This window comes from Sciurus vulgaris, assembly GCF_902686455.1.
Source record: "Sciurus vulgaris genome assembly, chromosome: 1".
Taxonomy (NCBI): Eukaryota; Metazoa; Chordata; class Mammalia; order Rodentia; family Sciuridae; genus Sciurus; species Sciurus vulgaris.
In genome coordinates, this window is record NC_136461.1 from 103389775 (window position 1) to 103408921 (window position 19147).

Sequence of the window (19147 nt, forward strand, 5' to 3'; positions counted from 1 at the left end):
ACTACTAAATGAAAGTCATGGAGAAAATGTACAGCTAGGCAGGGTGGCTTATGCCTGCAATCCCAGCAGCTTGGGAGGCTGAGGCAGGAGCATCAGAAGTTTGGGGCCATCCTCAGCAACTTGGCGAGCCCCTAAGTGACTTACTGAGACCCTGTTTCAAAGTTAAGAAAAAAAAGAGCTGGAGATGTGGCTCAGTGGTAAAATGCCCCAGTTCAATCCCCAGTACAAAAAACAAACAAACAACAACAACAACAACAACAACAAAAAAAAAAACAACCAAAACACAGAACAGAACCAATGTGACAAAAAATATTTTGATAGGGCTTGGTGGCTACAACCCACAGGGGTATCAGATTTGCTAGAGTTGCATTTTGGACTTCAATATTAAATGTCAAACACCTCAAAATTTAGTCAAAACAAGAATCAATGTATAAGATCTCTTGATTTAACTTTCAAGATGTCTTTCTTAAACTGTATACTACTGATTTAATGACACATATTAGACATGTTTGGCTCAGTAGTAAATGTGGAGAACTCATACAAATGTTTAAAATAAACATTAAATAGTATACATAATTCATGCATCTCAAGCTCCTATAATACCAATAGAACCAATTTTATCACTTCCATGGGAACCATTCTGGGAGATTGCTTTTCCTAACCTGGATAATATTTCAGGCTTATGCATTTAAAAGCTCTAGTAGGTGACTGCAAGATTCCAACCTTATCCTCCCCCATCAGACATGTGGCTGCCTCTATCTTTAGAAACATTTAATAGCATTTTAACTTCCAATATTGCAGGTGCTACCATTTTTTACTTTTTACGATTCCTATAAATAAATGACAATCAGAATTTGTACTAAGAGACTAAGTTCAGTCTCTTTGGTTGAAAAATAACCGCCCCCACACACACCAGTGGTTAATGAATGATTTTGGTGCAAATGTGAACTAAAGTATGTGTAGAATATAGTTGCCAAAGAATGATCAATTTGCTAGTTTCTGAATCTGAACCATTTTAAGCTCCTTTCAGCACTAGAAAGAGCATTTGTTATTTTTGTGTTCCATCAATTCCAGTTTTCTTTTATTAAGGCAAAGAACCACATTTCAGTGGGGTATGGGAAGGCACAACTATAATCTGCACTTGTGAGGCAGAAGCAGGAAGATGACAAGTTCAAGGCCAGCCTGGGCAACTTAGACCCTATCTCAAAACGAAAACTTTAAAAAGTGCTGGGGATGTAGCTCAATGGTAGAGTACTTGACTCGCATGAGAAGTTCAATCTTCAGTAACACACACACACACACACAAACCAACAAAAACTACATTTGATTGTGCAGTTATTTTAAGCATTGCAAAATATTCTCAGGCAGTTTGCAAAATGATCACTAGCAAAGCCTCTTGGCCCCCTTTTCATGTATTTATGGATATCAAATAACTCATGCAACTATGTTGGCCTTTCAATGACCTTGAATATTGCTTATTAGGAGAAATGAAAGCTAACTAGCAGTGATGCATAGGAGGTCCCCTCAGAGTCCAAATAAAAAACTTCAGGTACTTTTTCATTGTTTGCTAAAGTATTTCTACTCTTTCTAGTACTCCAATCTAGAAAACTATATTTTGTCACTTAAATTTGGTTTTCTCAAGTTCAATTCAAATATTTCATGAACCCTCTCCATATCTGTTTTAAGGGAAAAAATGAAAAAAATTAAGTCTTTGGAAGAATAAACCAAATTTTCATAATCACCATATTCCAGTGTAGGTGGGAAGTTCAGGTTTGAAATCATTCTATTTCCTTAATTAAGACTGGAAAATCTGAGATATCCTAGATGACCTCCACTCCCCAATTTTGTAAATGAAGAAACTGTGAGTCAGAGCAGTAAAATTATAGTTGGAGCCTAGGTTCTGTAGTTCCTAGACCAATGCCCTTATAACTATGCCAAGATTGCTAGATGAAGCAGTAATGCAAAGATACATGAAAGATTTCTAAAGGTAGTTTTAAGTGCTTCATATTTTTGTGTGAGAATCTGACAAACAGCTATGAATCATCTCCAAGTTAATAGTTTAAAACAAGCCTTGATTTATTTTATATGGTAGTCTTCATTGTGGGATACATCCCCAGATCCACAGTGGATGCCTAAAATTGCAGACAGTACCATACAAGCACTATTATTTCTGTCTTATATATATTTTCCTATACATACACACCTATGGTACATTGATTTACAAATTAGGCACAGTGAGGGATTACAATAAAACTGAACAGGTATTAATAATACATAAACATCACTACTCTTGCACTTTGGGGTCAACAGCAGGTAAGATAAGGGTTACCTGAATTAACTACTGTGATACCTTTACAGATGATCTGATAACAGAGACAGCTACTAATTGACTATAGAGCAGGTAGTGTATATCGTGTGGAAACCCTGGACAAAGGGATGATTCACATCCTGGCTTGGATGGAGTCAGGTAGTGTGAGATTTCATTGTGTACTCAGAAGGGAGTATAATTTAAAACTTATGAATTGTTTCTAGAATTTTCCATTTAATATTTTCGGACTCTGGAGTAACTTAAAAACACAAACATCAGTTAAGGAGGACTACTATACTGAAATAAAATGAAGAATTCAACTCTTCTAATACTATCTAAATGTCACACCCAAAAGTCTAAAATTAATATTAGCTTTCTATAAAGGCACTTCAGTGGGAAAAAAGAAATAATGACTAAGCCAAGAACTTCCACTTTTTATTTTTTAAACACTGTTTAACAAGAAAAATATTCAACCAAATTTTAAAAAATTAGGATGGATTAATTTACAATAAAATAATCAACTTAAAGTAGCCCTTTTATTTAGGGCCAAAGAGGCCAATAGTTCCCATTTAAACAGCAGAATTGCACAATTGATACTGTTACCTATGTTTGATGGCACAGAAATATAAAAGTCACACAACTTTCACTGATACCCACCCTACCTTCCAGAGTGGAGTTCAAATTACTTGTCAGGTCAGTACTCAGACTTAAAAATCAGTAATATTTTGATATATATCTACAACTAATCTTATGAGAACACTTTAAAAACAATTCTTATAGAAAAAAAAACTCTTAAAATAATTTCATGGCACATTAGACTGCTTACAGAAACAGTAAAGATGAAAAAAAATACAAGAATTATAGTCCCTTGTTTACAGAAACAACCCAAATAAAAATATTTTCCCTAATTAGTTATCCTTGCTTCTTATAACTTATTAGTAGAGACAAATTATAAGAAGCAGAATGCACCAGTTTTTGGTTCTTGGTTGTAGCTGCCAGCTTCAGAGTGCATCACTGTGAATACAAAGCAAAATGTGATTATGATCACAAATTCCGGAATGGGAAAAAAATAATCAAAATCTCTCTAAAAGTTTTCCTTTATCCTTGCTTTCAAGTCACAACAAAATTCACAGCAGTTTAAAGGATGATGAAAGATTAAACAGGGGGCCCACCAAAAAAAAAAAAAAAGAGAGAGAGAGAGAGAGAGATTAATTTTACCTATTACATTCCTAAAGAAAAACGAAGTATAATGTATTACTAAGTTAACATTCCATAGTAAGCTACTGGAGCAAATACAGCATTTAACAGATTCATTTACAGATTAGGCATGGTAGCTTTAGGCAGAACATCTTATTTTCACACTGTCCAATGTGCAACCTTTAAAAAACAAAACAAAACCATAATGGAATATGTAATTTATGACAGCTGGCCAGGCACTTAAATCGGGGAAAGTGACCTTGAGACTTTGAGGTAAAACAATTATTTTCAGCAATCACATATTCTAAAAACTGTATTTTATACCACACTAACTGAACTTATTCAGCTTTTAACTCTTAAGTTTGTCATTCTGTTGTGCCAAAATTCACACCGAAGTGCAACTTCTTAAAAAGCTATTAAAGAACATTTTCAAGTCTGAATTTTGGCCCCATTTCTCTACTTCTGTGCTTAGAACATATCTGACCAAACTATAGATACATACACACAAGGGCTAAGGCCACAAGAGCCCAAAAGGAGTAACTAATCTTTCTAATTTGACATTAAATTTAAAAGACTTTTTAGATTCACACTGCCAGTCACATAGACACAAAAGAGTACAAATGAGGTGATAAGTCCCAATATAACTTCAGGAAAATGACAGAGCAAGAGGAGCAGACACAAAACAGCACAGAGTTTCCATTTATAAATGACAACCCTACTGTGAATGCTCCCAGCATTAGCACTAAGGAGCACAACTCCAAGTTTATTATAGTCTGGGTGTGTTTTTCTTCCAACTCTTCTGAACTCATTTATGGGTAAGGAGTTTGCTTAATAAATGAAAATTCATATTAGAAGACAAAAACCTCAGAAAATGTTCAGACATTAGAACAGTAAGTGGCCATTCTGGAATTAGTCCTTTATCAAAAGTTATCCAAATCTATTTTTCATTATAATTCCTAGGGCTGGCAATGTAGCTCAGGAGTAGAGTGCATGGTTAGCATGTATAAGGCCCTGGGTTTGATCCCCATGCCACCAAAAATAGAAAATTATCAAGGTATTATCTACAAATGGAAATACCATTCCTCCATATCCTAATAATTAATTACATTTCTATTCATTTCTCAGATAGCAATTTCATTCCAAAGGCTACTTCATGTTTTGAACAAACTCATCAGCTTTTGCTGTTTATTATGAAGACTAATTTAACAACATCTATTTAAAATCCTTCAGAGAACATTATAAGTTTAAAAACATTTGATTTGAGGCACCCTCATTCTCAAAAAGATGAAAAAAAATATTGACTTAGTTTCAAAGTTGTTTAAAAAAAAAAAAAAGAGGGGGAGGTTAAAATATAAAGACTCCTAAGCTGATCCTCCTTAAAATATTAAACTTTTCTAGTCAAGGTAGAGGACTCATGCTTATTAATCTCTTCTTTCCTTGCAGGATTAATAGCAGGCATCCAACAAAACTACTAGCTGGAGTTACTGGTCCAGGGAGCAAATGTGGAAGAATTTTTTCTCTGCATGATGCTACCTGGCTTGTTCAAGTTTTGAAACTGTGACCCTGGTCCATTAGCACCATGCTTTACTCAACTGAAATAACTAATCAAGCCTCTGTTGCTGTGGGATAAGGGGCAGAGAGTAGGGTGAGAAGGGGATTGAGGGCAGTTATATATATATCACTGAGAGACTATGATATGCAGTGAAAATGTAATCTGTTAATATACTATATTTGAGGTTTGAAAATCACTGATTACAGCTATAACATCACACCAAATTTTTATAATATTTGAATAACTGCAAATGTAGAGCTTTCTGGTATGACCCAAATTTGAATATAAATGGAAGTTCATTGAACATGAAATTATCCGTAAGCTAAAAGAAACAAATTATATACATTTATAGGTAGTCACCTACCAAAAAAGACTAGATAAAAATTAAGTGAAATTATTCGTAATTGCTTCCAGTTTCATTTTTCCGGAGGGGAAAGCTCCAAATAGGCCTCTGGAAAATCATCTTCACATAAGAAATGGCATCTGCTAATGTCTAGGTATATCTTTCCTTCAAAGGTAGATGGGTCAAAGATATTCATTTTCATGTATAAGGGTTTTTGAGACATCTATTCCAGTGAAGTATTATAAGAAAGTCTACAAATCACTTCTAGGAAAAAGGCACTTTGTTGTGAAAGGTGGATTTAATTTCATGAAAATTGAGAAGACTACGATAGAATCCAAAGTCAGCATTCACTTTTGTATTTATGAATATAGTGCAGATGCCAGTTTATAGACTATAGCTGATAACATTACAAATAAACCAATCTGCAAAATTAATTATATTTGTGGCAAAAATGTAATTTATGACATTTCTCCAAAAGCTAACACAGGTCTAAGTTCAACAGTAAGAAGAAAAAAAAGAAAAAGAAAAAAGAAAAAAATCACCAGCAGTTGCTACTTTAGAGCTCGAGAAACTGTTTTCAACAGAATTTCATGTCTAGTTTGGTTCTGTTTCTGAGCATGAATTGACTTTCAGATGAAAAACTTGGGTGGTGGAGATGTGTTTGTTTCTATAGGGAAGAACCTAGGGCGGAAAACTATTGGGGAATAACAAGAGATGCATTTCTCTGGTCAGACAACCAAGTGAGGAGGTAGTTATTCTGAGAAGTTCTCAAGCAAAGACTGTTGTGTTCATCTACTGAGAGTTGGGGAAGTAGCAGGAGTTTCTCTGAGATGAAGAGAGTAACAGGCATACTTCTCCTCCAGGGAAGTCAGGACCAGGGTATCAGTGCAGCTGAAATAAAGATGGAATGTGGGTAAGTGGCACACACAAGAGGAGAAAAACAAGTTTAGGAACTCAATGTGAATAAAAATACATTTCCAAACTTGTCCTACCTTGAAAGTGGCTCTTTTTTGATGATAGAACTTCGTAAATATCTATTAAAAAAAGAACAATACCATGTCATTATCATTGGGTTTCTACACAGTGATCGTTCAAATTCCTGGCTTGGAGGAGAACATGGTATGCATGCTTTTCATAAGTAGTATCTTCTAATTTCTAGTATTATCAAAAACATAAAGCTATCTGTATAATCATTAAATATTTAAAAAATAAGTTAGACTTCAGTTCTCTCAGGGTACCATCAGGAAAATATTTGATAGTTACAATTACACAGAAATTCTCACTTAAATTAACAACAGAATCTGTCAGGTACTATGTTAATTCTCAGTTAAATTAACAACAGAATCAGTCATGCCTGTAGTCCCAGTGACTTGGGAGGTTAAGATAGGAGGATTGCAAGTTCAAAGCCAGCCTCAGCAACTTAGGCCCTAAACAACTTAGCAAGATCCAAAAAGGGCTGGGGATATAGCTCAGTGGTAAATGCACCCCTGGGTTAAATTTCTAGTAGCAAAACCAGAAACAAACAAACAAAAAACAAAAACACCAACCAACAGAATCAGTGACACTAACACTCCTCCAAATTGCCCGATGCTAAATAATATCTGTAATTATGTCAGGAGATCACACACTCACCTTGTTACATCACCACACATGGCAAACCCATACAACCTTGAGTCCCATCATCACTGCTGTTGAGTTTTTTCATTCGGTACTGGCGTATTTCTCTTACCAGTGTGTAGAAAGCATCTTCAACACCCTATGGAAATAAAGAAAGAAAATGTAAGGACAGCTCAACTAACACAATCCAAGTTGTAAGCTTTCTCATTTATATTTTTTTAGGAGAGATGTAAAATTCTAATTATCAAATTCACAGGTGATAAAATAGGGTGATTAGAAAGAGGACACCAAATTTAGCACATTCACAGGCTGATACATAAATGGCATATTTTGTAAAAACATATTCCAGCAAAGGAAAAAGGGTAATGTTGAGACACAAAGAGAACTACCAGATTAATGATTCCATTCAGGAGGGCTTAAGCCCTAACAGTGGCTGGTGCTGATGGCAACAGGACTTATGTTTATAAACATGAAGACTTATGTTAAACATTTATGTTTATAAATATTTAAAATCAAGGGTCTTCACTAGAAATATCTGTGCCTGTTAATGCAGGAATAAAAATGCCATACTAGAACATTAAGAAGTTCATTTTGGGTTTAAACTAAAAATTAACAAATAAACAAAAGGACACAATTAGAAATCTACAAGAAATATGGATTACATCTTAAATCCTTGCACAGATGCTCAACGCCCTACCATACCTGTCTGGTCTTGGCTGAGGTTTCAATGAACGGTATCCCGTAACTCTTGGCCAGTTCATGGGCTTGTTTTGTGTCAACTGTTCTTGTTGGCAAATCACACTTGTTTCCTACCAGCACCATAGGTACATCATCTGAGTCTTTTACTCGCTTAATCTGCTCCCTGAAACAGGGAATATGTTATGACAACGTAAGAAAAACAAACTTTCAAGAAGGAATACACTGGTAAGCAAAAGAAAAACTGGCAAGTTCTATATGGTTCTATTTGCTTCTAGTATTGAATTTCACTTTTTTTTTTTTTTTGCCACTTAAAGAAGACACCAAGGAGCCTGGTTTAGACTTGGTACAGTAGCCATAGGGAAGCTATGAATTCCAGTTCACATTTTAGTATAGCCAGAGGGAAGCTAAAGCTGTAAATTTCGGTTCACATTAAATATAAAAAACAAAGCTCACTACCACTAAATTTTTTGAAGTTCCCTTCTGAGTGACAGGATTTAATGAAATATTAAATCAACCCACCTTTCAAGATAGGTGGTACCCAAATCTTTTTCTTAAAATTATAGTTCCAAGTTTAAGATATAAAACAGAAAGCACCAGACTGATCCTAATAAAGAGGTTGAGGAACTTGAGGATCCGGAATTCCAAAGTTAACACTCTCTTCAATGACATACTAAGACCTACCACGCAGCACAGTTTGGATGTTATTGCTCTGGATTGTCTCAACCAACACTGTCCAATAGAACTTTTTATGCTGATGGAAACGGTCTATTTACACTGACATGGTAGCCACCAGTCAGGTGTAGTTACTGAGCACTTTACATTATTTTCTAATGCGACCAAGGAGCTAATTTTCAAATCTTACTTCATTTTAATTTAAATGTAAACTGCAACATTTTGCTGTGGCTACCATACTGCACCACTGCTTGAAACTCTAGCTTGGATGACACACACAGTCATGTACCTAACCTGCATACCACGGGCTTTCTGCAGAACTTTTGTTTAGGTGTGATGGAAGAAGCTTATGTTAAGGGATATTACAGGACAACTGAAAGTACCCGCAACATGTCATTGTCAGGTTACTTTTCTTCTTTACATTAAACCATCCTCTTTGAGCATCAGAGAAATTTTTTTTCTGTTGTCAGTATAATTCTTCTGAGCAACTGATTTGTTTTTAGCAGATCCTGTATCTTTTAGCTGTTTACTTTCCTTTTCACAATAGTTCTCAAATTTGTAGTCTACCTCTTCCAGGTTACTGGGTTTCAAATACAGTTACAGAATAAGCTCATCCCTAACTCTTTATTTTCTCATTGCCTCACGTAAGCCTATGTTTCATTAGTTTATCTTGCTATATTATGTGCATTTTTACAAAATGCTTTTAATATTCTTTTGTCTAGGGTAGGACACATAGAAAAATGTAAGGTAGAAGAAAAGATTTCCAGAAATTCAATGATTGTTTATTTGATACTTGACAAGTGTTGGGCACTTAATTGAATGCAGTCATCCCTTGATATCCATGGGAAAGTGGTTCCACAGTGTATATCAAAATGTGATGATGCTCGTGTCTTATATGAAATGGTATAGTATTTGCATATAATCTATGTACATTCTCCTATATACTTAAGTCATCTGTAAACTACTGCTAATACCCAAAACAATATAAATGCTAATTTAAATAGTTGCTTATATTGTTTAGGGAATGATGATATGAAAACAAGTCCATACGTGTTCTGTACAGAAGCAATTTCTTCCAAGGTTGGTTCAATCTGAGGATGTGGAACATTCATATACAGAGGGTAGAAGGTACTGATAGTACTTCCAGAGAAAGGCAAAATTGGAAGTAAAGAAGGTCTAGGAAAAAAAGCATTGTACTGAGTTGTGGATCAGTTTGCTTCTGAGAGCAAGTATCTTCACAAGTTGGATAAAAAGCCAGGACTCAAGGCAGATCACTTGCAAAGTACTTGCCAAGTACTGTTCTGAGTGATTTACAAACTTTTTGTTTAATCTTCACAACTTTAAGAGGTAGATACCATTATCTCTTTATTATAGATAAGAAAATAAGACATGCAGATTCAGTAGTATGTCCAAAGTTACCTAGCTAAAAAATAATGTCACTCGATTTCAGCCTATACAGAGTCTATATTCATAACCATTATATTTTCTGCCTAAAGAACACAGAGGTAAGAAAAAGGAGTCTTGGATTTTTCGTCCTGGATCTACTAATAACAGTGCAACTCCAAAACCCCAACAGACAACTTCCTGAACTCTTTCTAATTTTGAAAATAAGAATGTTATAGAATTTTTTATGATCCAATTTAGCTTTCAAACTTTAAGGTTCTGTGCAGAAACTCCGTTTTTATGTTCCTTTGCTGCCTTCTATTTTTATCTACTTCCTATTTATTTCTTCCTATCATCTTTTTTTATTTTTTACTGAAAAAATACTTCTCAGGTGTTTTACTCTCTGAAATTCCTTTATGATCTCTCATTAGAATACCTCTAGTTGGGTATATAGTTGAGCTGGGGATATAGCTCAGTTGGTAGAGTGCTTGCCTGTCAAGTACAAGGCCCTGGGTTCAATCCCCAGCACCACCACCACCAAAAAAAAAAAAAAAAAAAAAAAAAAAAGAATACCTCTAGTTGAGCTGTCTCATTTACGTATTATCAAAAAGTAGCAAGTCTCATTTATGTATTATCAAACACTACTATAACAGTGTACTATATAGAATTCCAGTAGTTCAGTAACAACCCCAGATTCTTAATGTCAACAACCTAACAACCTAAAACCAACTTTTCCCACTATTCAAAAGCTGTATCTTCCCTAAGTAAGGTATCCTCATTTTCCCACTATCAGAACACACTTAGGATCATCCTTTCAGAAAAAATAATGTTCCTAGTACCTGTAGAGATTAATATCTGCAAATGATTTGCTATTATTGATGGCAAATACACAAAGGAAGCCTTCGCCTGTCCTCATATACTGGTCTCTCATGGCACTGTACTCCTCTTGTCCAGCTGTATCCAGTATGTCCAATAGACAGGTTTCACCATCTATTACCACCTGTTTTCGGTAAGAATCCTGGGAGTATGGAGGGTGGGGGGGGGCGCAGGGAGAGAGGGAAATTAAATTTTTATTAAAAACCACAGGGTATGGAATGTTATTATAAAGGATAAATACGTAATAATTCAAGTCAATTTCTGTTTATCTGGATAGTCCCTCAAACTGTTAAAATATAATCACAAATATAAAGTATTTAATGTAACTTTAGGAAAAAGCCCCAAATCTTATGCCTGCAGAAAAGAAAATGGGGCCAGTTTGTTTCAAAAATAGAAGCACATTTATATACATATATCTGTGTGTATGTATACATATACATGCACACATATATGTAATATATAAATAAATTCAAATGACAGCTCTATTGCAGTTAGGAAATAATTCATAGGTGTATTTTACTACACTATGAACCAGATGATTTTACTTGAGCTGTTTTACTTTTAAGATTCTAAACATAATTCCACCAATTATAACCTAGCACTGGATACTGAATCATTTGTGTTGTGACAAAATACACAAATACCTTTTGTTTCAGGGAAGATTATAATACTCCAAATGTTTTTTTCATCATAACAGATTAAACCTTTGGGAAATATTCCCAAATCAAATTCCTAGTTTCCAAACAAGGTACAATTAATTTCTCAGGAAGAAAGACACATATAATAATATAAGAAAATACTTCTAGCTGGGTGTGGTAGTGCGCATCTGTGATCTCAGCTACCAGGGAGGTTGAGACAGGAGGACTGCAAATTTAAGGTCAGCCTCAGAAACTTAGTGAGACCCTGTCTCAAAATGAAAATGGGGTATAGCTCAGTGGTAGAGAACTTGCCTAGCATGCATCAGGTCCTGGGTACAGTCCCCTGTACTACAAAAAACAAAATGAGAAAAACTTCTGATTTGGCTTCATGGCAGTATTTTCTGTGGTACTGGGAATGTTCTACACTGTAATCTGAGTGGTGGTTACATGAATGCATCAATAAATAAAACCTGAGCTGCAGACATGAGATTTATGTATTTTACTTATCTAAATTACCCCTCAATGAATAAAACTCTGAAAAATTATTTCAACCAATTTTTAATAGTGGATATATCAAAATTAGTTTGCATTAATACTCAGTAGCTAGCTGGCAAGAAGACCGGGGGGGGGTTAGACATTTCTAAATTGAACAACTACAAAACCATTTATTTAGAGTCTTAGACATCACTTATTGAAGTCAATCTGTAACATAAACTCCCATGTACTGCTTTACCACTCACAAATAATTCAAACATTTATTTGCTTTTTCACAACATTCCTCATGGTAGATAGGACAAGTTTATGGTAATTTAATACATGGAGAAAATGAGGCCAAGAGGTTTGCTCAATATCACATAACTAAAAAAAACCTTCAAACAGGGACTGCAATCCTAGGTACAGCAACTGAAAATCTCAAGCTGTTTCTACTCCAACTCAAAATCTGAGTGGGAGTCTCTCCTAGCAAAGAAATGGGAACTGAAGAACATCCACATCTGTGAATTCTCATCTCCATCCTTTCTACAAAATCAAACAATCTATTTACCTATGGTCTGCATTTCTATTTAACTCCCTCCACACACTGTGAGACAAGGTCTTGCTATGTAGCTCACACTGGCTGAGAGCTTGTGATCCTCCTGTCTCAACCTCCCAAGTGGCTGGGGCGGGCTGCCTGGCTTCATTTAACACAGTTGTCATATACAAAGGAACTGAATGAATTTAATACTGAGAACTGCTGTAAACCAAATTTTTAAAGAAAACATGTAGCAGCTAATAAAAATTAACCATAAACAAAAAGTTTTACTTTATTGCATCACTGAATGCAATATCTAAAATAACTTTTTGTTCTTATTTACTTTCAAAGTACAAAGGAAATGGGTTTGGGAAAACTGATCATGAGAGCGAGGGTGACTTCGTAGACTACCACTGAGCCTCACCTCTATGGTGGGATCATATTCATCCACAAAATGGTTCTGGATTAGCTGAATTGTCAGTGCGCTTTTACCCACACCACCTGCTCCAACCACCACCAGTTTGTACTCGGTCATTTCACACCAGCAAGAACCTGTGGGAAAGTGACAATTGAGGTTAAGTGGCAAGCCAGATCTACAGTACTTCAAAGCTTTCCACAATCAACAGTAACTAAAACTAAAACCAGAGTTTCTAAGTGTGTTAGTTCCATACGTGTGACCTTCCACTTAACTTCTGAAAGTAATTCAGGTACCCCTCCCCCCAAACACTTGCAGGTTAGTGTAGGCTTCGGATTTCTGGCTTCTTGCTACCCCCACCAGAGTGCTTGGGTTCCGCCCTTAGCCTAAGGTAAAGGAAACCCCCCTTTCTACTGCTCCTGCACATCTTCTCTGCCCTAGGGCGGCCTCTGGACCGCGACCCCTTCCCATTACTTCTCCGTTTCCACAAAACGCTCCACGTAGGGCCCCAAACCAGGAACCCCCGCCCAAGGCCTTTGTCTCCGGTTCCTAGGTTCCTCACATGAACAGGACGCCTCTATGCTCCAAGAACACCACGCACGTCAGAGACTTACCTCAAGCTCTGCTGCCCCCGCTTCGGAAGGATTTAGGGCCTCCACCAGGAAAAATGCTGGAGACCCCGGAACCGCCATGAACAGCCCCCACCAGGGAGCGGCACTTCCGGCCCCGCCCGCTACGCAATCAGTAGGCGCCCCGGGCGCCCAAGCCCCGCCCCAGCCACGTGGGCCTGCGACCCAGGAGTCACGCGGCAGGCCGCACCCAGACCCGCCCCTCCCACACAGGACGTATCAATAATGAAAGCGCTAGGTGCTAGTGTCTCAAAAATCAGTAAAACTTTATTCGCTTCCATTCTTTCGCCATTAACAGAAAACTGGAGAAAGCAAAAATGTTTTGTGTTTACAAAGATAAACGGCCTCTTTACCCAGAGATCAAAACCTCAAACGACAACGGGGAAGATAAAAGCGCCCTCCCCCACATCCCCTGAGCGGACCCTTGTCATCTGACAAAGCCTTCAGTTCACTGGCCAGGGACCCTGAATATGGCCAATTCAAGATGAGGGCCAAGAAATCAGACCAATCCATTCCCGTGATATAAAGTTGAACAGAAGCTACACCAAGGGTCAAGTGCCTGTATTCTACAGGACACAGGAACCAGGCGGCTACTTATAAAAAAAACAAGATTCATTTCAGGCACAACTTTTTTATTTTTTTTCTCGTTTTGTTTTTAAATCAGTAAAAGAAACTGGGTCCTAGAAGCTGCAGTGATCTAAGCAGCAGCAAGTTTGTGCATTCGTCCTTTTTTTTGTTTGTTTTTTGTTTAAATACGTTTAAATTATCACACTGCTGGCACACTTCATTTGCATGAAATTCTGCACCATATATATACTAATTGTAGTAAAGTTATTTGCCCCCCATCCCAGAAAAAAAAAAAAAAAAAAAAACCTACTCTGGAAGATAATTTTCACTGAAATCTAACCAAACTTTGTTAAGTGGATTGTGACAAGATTATAAATGATATGAAAAATAACATTTTAACATTTGGCCATCAACTTAAGAAAATGGTTTGCCTATATAAATTTTTGTAATTTTTAAAAGGTAATATATCCTACCCTCATATGGTCCTCAGAATTAAAGCATAATGAACAGGAAAGAAAAGAATGCAACTGAGTGCTAAGGCAGAACATCTTGCCAGAAGTAATGAAGGTAGAGTATATACTAAATATCAAGTGCAGAATTTCATAGGGCCAACAAGATAACAGTCTGTATTTTTCACTTACACAGGCGAAGTGGATTTTGCAATTACCAGTTGCGTTAAATGCACCAAATAAAGCTCCTAAAATTGATACTATAAGGCGCCACCTTAAGTTTTCCAGGCTGCAACTGTGCATAATTTTAAAATGGTTTCTTAAATTTATTTATTTTTTTAAACATAACACGAGGAAGGTGTTAAAACTGGTGTAATAGCTCAATAGAATAAGTATTCCAGATTTTGGGAGGGATGAAGAGGGAGATATTCAGAACCCTTCACCAGAATCCCCCCAACTTGATCATAGTGGGTTAATGATGTGCTTTATGGATGTGGTTAGTCAATGACACCAGCTTGACGAATCTTTCTTTCTGCACCAAATCCCTGTGAAAAAATAAAAACTGCAGTTAATAACTTGGGTGCATCAAAATAAGTACATGCACAATTCTAAAATGAACTACATAAGCATTATTTTTAATCATTTTAACCATTACCAATTCTTTACTAGAGGAAAACAATATTTTTAAGCGCTCCTGACCCATTATCTAAGCTATGTAGAAAGTACTAAGAAAAACAAGAACTGCGCTTCTTACTCAAGGCAATCTATTAGATGCTGAACCAACATGCAGGGAATTCAAACTAGTTATAAGCAATAGTGAAGCTTCTTGCTTCATTAACTTCCCTAACCTATGCTGAAATAAGACTTCAAATAGTATGTTGGTCTGTCAGTTGTCCTCTCTCAAACTTAAAATACTTACTGTCTGGTCCTTTCAGATTCTGACTCCTATTTAGAATAAAGGAGCCTATAGTTTTTCATTCTTAAAAAAAAAAAAAAAGAATGTGGCCTGAATCTGAATCATACCATTGAGTTATCTGGTCCCCTTGGCTGACGAAGAACCATTAGGCGAGGAGCACTAGCATCATCCAGGGTGATATTCTTCAAGCGATTGACCAACCGATCTGGTCGAGGAGCTGCAACGGCCTTGGGGCCCTCGCTGTAACAACGTCAAAGAGTGAGAACAATAAACACTTGGTAGGAAGAAAGTACCTGAAGAAGAGTGTTTCCTACTTAATTGCTTAAATGACTCACTTTTAATGAGGGGGACTCTTGCCTCATCTAGAACGCTGGCAATACAAGACAGACAAGTTTGTGTGTGTGCGTGTCTCCCCGGCCCCGCCATTCAAGGTTCTAACTACAAATGATCTGGAAGAATCATTTGCGTGATGGTCAACACTAGACTTGTTAGTTCCACAGATGTATAAAACAAAGTAGTTGATGTAGAAAACCTTAGAAAAGTGAGATATGAACAAAGAGTTCTAGAGAATCCAATCTCCTACAATGGTAAAAATATTAAGCTTTAAAAAAAAGAAAAAAGCAGTTGGCGCAGTGGTGCAAGCCTGTAATCCCAGTGGCTCAGGAGGCTGAGGCAGGAGGATCTCAAGTTCAAAGCCAGCCTCAGCAATGGTGAGGAGCTAAGCAACTCAGTGAGAGCCTGTCTCTAAATAAAATACAAAATAGGGCTGAAGATGTGGCCCAGCGGTCAAGTGCCCCAGACTTCAATCCCTGGTACCCACCTGCCCCCAAAAAGAGCAGGAGAGTCAGGATAAGATATACAAATTAGAATTTCAAGCAGCATATATCCTAGAAATGACTTGATGGAAGAAAATGAGCAAATAAGCAGAATTCTTTAAGAACAAGGACTGCATAAATATTTTATATTTAACATCTACCATATGTAATGCTAGATAGCATAGTACTTGAGTGTTTCAAATGGTCAGGTTTATGAATGTGAAGTCCAGACAATAAAAACTAGAGGTAAGGAAGAAAATACTAGAGACATAAAACATGAATACATAACCAAAAATGGAAAAAAGGGAGGGAATAACAAAGGAATGGCAAAGTAAAAAAATGTGATAAAAGGATAGACAACAGAAATTATGAGAACCCAGAGTGATTACTAATCCAACTACAATCAAAAAACTCACCAGACTCGCCAAACATTACAGGCACTGCACTTGCCAGTACGCTGATTAAGAATCACTGAGAACTCCACCTCATCTCCTGCCTGTAGCTCAATGCCATCCTGAACTTCTTTCACATGGAAAAAGAGCTTCTTGCTATCTCCTACTTCGTAGTTAATGAAGCCAAACTGGTGGAGGGGGGGGAAAAAACCACAATCACTGCTATTCATTATATCATAAGCTTGCCTAAAACAAAGGTTGCCTGTTATGAACTCATTTTTTGAATTAAGTAAAATCACTAGGGAGCCCTTACTTAAACCTATAACTCATTTTGATCCCTTCTAGATTTATGGATATTAGCCATAAAAAAATGTTATATTCAATGTACTGATATTGAAAAATATTTCCTCTAAGAATTCTTAAGGGATCTCCCAAAGGAAATCATTAATAGGACTAGTTTTGTTTCTCCAACTAAGCTTATTTATCTTTTGGTACTGGGGACTGAACCCAGAGGTAATTAACAACTCACTGAGCCACATTCGCAGTCCTTTTAATTTTTTGAGATAGGGTCTTCTAAATTGGTTAGGGCCTCACTAAATTGCTGAGGCTGGCCTCAAACTTGTGATCCTCCTGCCTCATCTTCACAAGTTGCTAGGATTATAGGTGTGCACTACCACACCCAGCTCCCCTAAGCTTATTTCATAAACATTCCTAAACATGATTTATTTGGTGGTCTGCAAAAGAAGCTCTGAACATTAAGTGTATAAAATCTCATAATTTTGGGGAATAAGACGGATCAAATTTATGTGTATATATGAATATAGATAATGAACCCTATTATTTATAAAATGCCATTAAGAAATAAATTTAAAAAACTAACAGCTCCTTTTACTCTAGAACTCTCCAATTTACTTTCCCCATTATAAAATGTAAGTTATGAATAATCACTCTTATTTTCTCTTTACTAATATAGTCACTTTCTTTTTGTTTTCCCATTTTTATAAGCTACCCCAAGTTATTAAAAAGAGAAAATCAAAATACAAACCAAATGAATATCAAGGTTTTGGTTCAGAGGATCAAATTCAGATTCTGAGACGCTGTACTTACCTGATCTTTCACACACTCTACTGTGGCCCTGCGCAGGGGCGTGATGTTATAGGCCATAGTCTGTGCATTTTGGCCCAGGACACACAATTGGAACTTGACACTCTCCCCTTTCTGCAGGCAATCCCCTTTGTTGGCCATTCCAACTATGCCAAATGGATACACCTCACCTTTCATATCCCCTGTAGAGAGAAACAGGCACAAAATCTAAAAGTTAATATTTTACAATAGTCCTCTGCATCTCTTCTAAATATAGGTGCTAAAAAATGTGTCATGAGAAATTTTACTTTAAAGCTTAAAAGGAACCCTAAATGTCAAATACTTACATGGAAACATGGAAACATGAGAACTTGATCACTCATTAGTACTTTACTAGCTAACAAACACTCTTAAACTGCACTTACTACTTAAAAAAATAACAAACTTCATTATCAGCTGAAGTTTAAGCATTATTCTCTTCCACTGTACAATATGAACCAAATACACAAAATATTTCTGCCCCATACCCAATCAGTAAGTAAACTAGCAAGGCATAGGCAAATAATGTAGAACAGAAAACCTTTGACATTCCACCTCTTTTTTTTGTTCAGGTTTAGGCCATATTCATTTTTTTAGAATGAAAAACTATAGGCTCCTTTATTCAAATTGGAGTAAGAATCTTAAAGGACAGACTAAGTAGACATCCTGTGTCTATCACAACTACTCAACAGTGATGCTGAAGTGATAAAGCAAAGACAATATGTAAACAAATGGATGCTGTTGTTTTCTAAGAAAACTACAAAAACAGGTCATCCCCCCCCCCCCCCCCCCCTCCTTGAGCTCTGTCCTACAACAGTAAAAAATTTTCTGGAGGTCAGTGTAGGATACAGATAATAATTGAACCAATGAGTTTGAGTGCTTATCAATTCAGCATTCAGATAAACCCATGATCTAATACAGGAGAAGAGAAAAACAGGCAAGAAACAGAAGCCTCAGAACTGGAAATAGTTTTTATCAGGCAAACATCCACAGTCTGTAAGTATTCATTATAAATTCACAGCTAATCTTCATAAAAAATTTTGAAGTTGAACACCCTCATTTTAAAGATGAAGAAACTGAATAAGGGAAGATTTAAGTGATTCATCTAAGGTTACACCATTAGGACATGGTGTTCAGACCAAGGTCTGCCCAATTCAAAAGTTTTATATTGAATTTTAGTTGTGTTCCTAAATAAAAGAGCTGTCTTTACAAGCAAATGGGAAAATGTGATCTGTCTAGTTCAGTCCTAGAAAACTCTAGGCTTAGAGATGCTCTATAATATCCTTGCTTTGGACTCTATCCCACAACCCAGTTAGTAACTAATAAATGGACCGGGGAGATAGGAATGCAAAAGAAATTAAAAGCAGCTTGGGGGTGTGTGTGTGTGGTGTGTGTGTGTGTGTGTGTGTGTGTGTGTGTGTAGATAGGAATGCAAAAGAAATTAAAAGCAGCTTGGGTGTGTGTGTGTGTGTGTGTAGCAATTCAATATTATTTCCTGAGTTAAAATTAGTAGCCTATACTCTCATGGTCTTTTTAGGGTGTTGTGTC

The 19147-nt window shown here is 36.5% G+C and overlaps 2 protein-coding genes across 4 annotated transcripts in view; both read right to left on the bottom strand.

Annotated features, from left to right (window-relative positions):
- Window positions 1-5740: 5740 nt before the first annotated feature.
- NRAS (NRAS proto-oncogene, GTPase) lies at window positions 5741-13476 on the bottom strand. Its single transcript, XM_079135920.1, has 7 exons — window positions 13324-13476; window positions 12719-12846; window positions 10611-10789; window positions 7720-7879; window positions 7033-7156; window positions 6393-6434; window positions 5741-6291 (listed from the first exon to the last, which is right to left on the bottom strand). The coding sequence occupies exons 2-5, from the start codon at window positions 12827-12829 to the stop codon at window positions 7037-7039; spliced, it is 570 nt and encodes a 189-aa protein (XP_078992046.1). The 5' UTR covers window positions 12830-12846; window positions 13324-13476; the 3' UTR covers window positions 5741-6291; window positions 6393-6434; window positions 7033-7036.
- Window positions 13477-13580: 104 nt separating this feature from the next.
- CSDE1 (cold shock domain containing E1) overlaps window positions 13581-19147 on the bottom strand; it is a 37946-nt gene continuing 32379 nt past the window's right edge. For all 3 annotated transcript variants that reach the window (XM_079135300.1, XM_079135299.1, XM_079135298.1), the window contains 4 exons: window positions 17585-17763; window positions 16502-16665; window positions 15378-15510; window positions 13581-14899 (listed from right to left, as the gene is read on the bottom strand). In XM_079135300.1, coding sequence (XP_078991426.1) covers window positions 14852-14899; window positions 15378-15510; window positions 16502-16665; window positions 17585-17763 — 524 coding nt within the window. In that variant the 3' untranslated portion in view covers window positions 13581-14851. The remainder of the gene's footprint in view (window positions 14900-15377; window positions 15511-16501; window positions 16666-17584; window positions 17764-19147) is intronic.

Bases quoted from the DNA above. Each gene is read 5' to 3' on its own strand.
- NRAS (XM_079135920.1), bottom strand. From the start codon at position 12,829: ATGACCGAGTACAAACTGGTGGTGGTTGGAGCAGGTGGTGTGGGTAAA. The intron at 10,790-12,718 runs GTGAGGCTCAGT...CCATACTCCCAG, and splicing joins AATATGATCCCACCATAGAG to GATTCTTACCGAAAACAGGT. The intron at 7,157-7,719 runs GTATGGTAGGGC...TTATTTCCATAG, and splicing joins CCTCAGCCAAGACCAGACAG to GGTGTTGAAGATGCTTTCTA.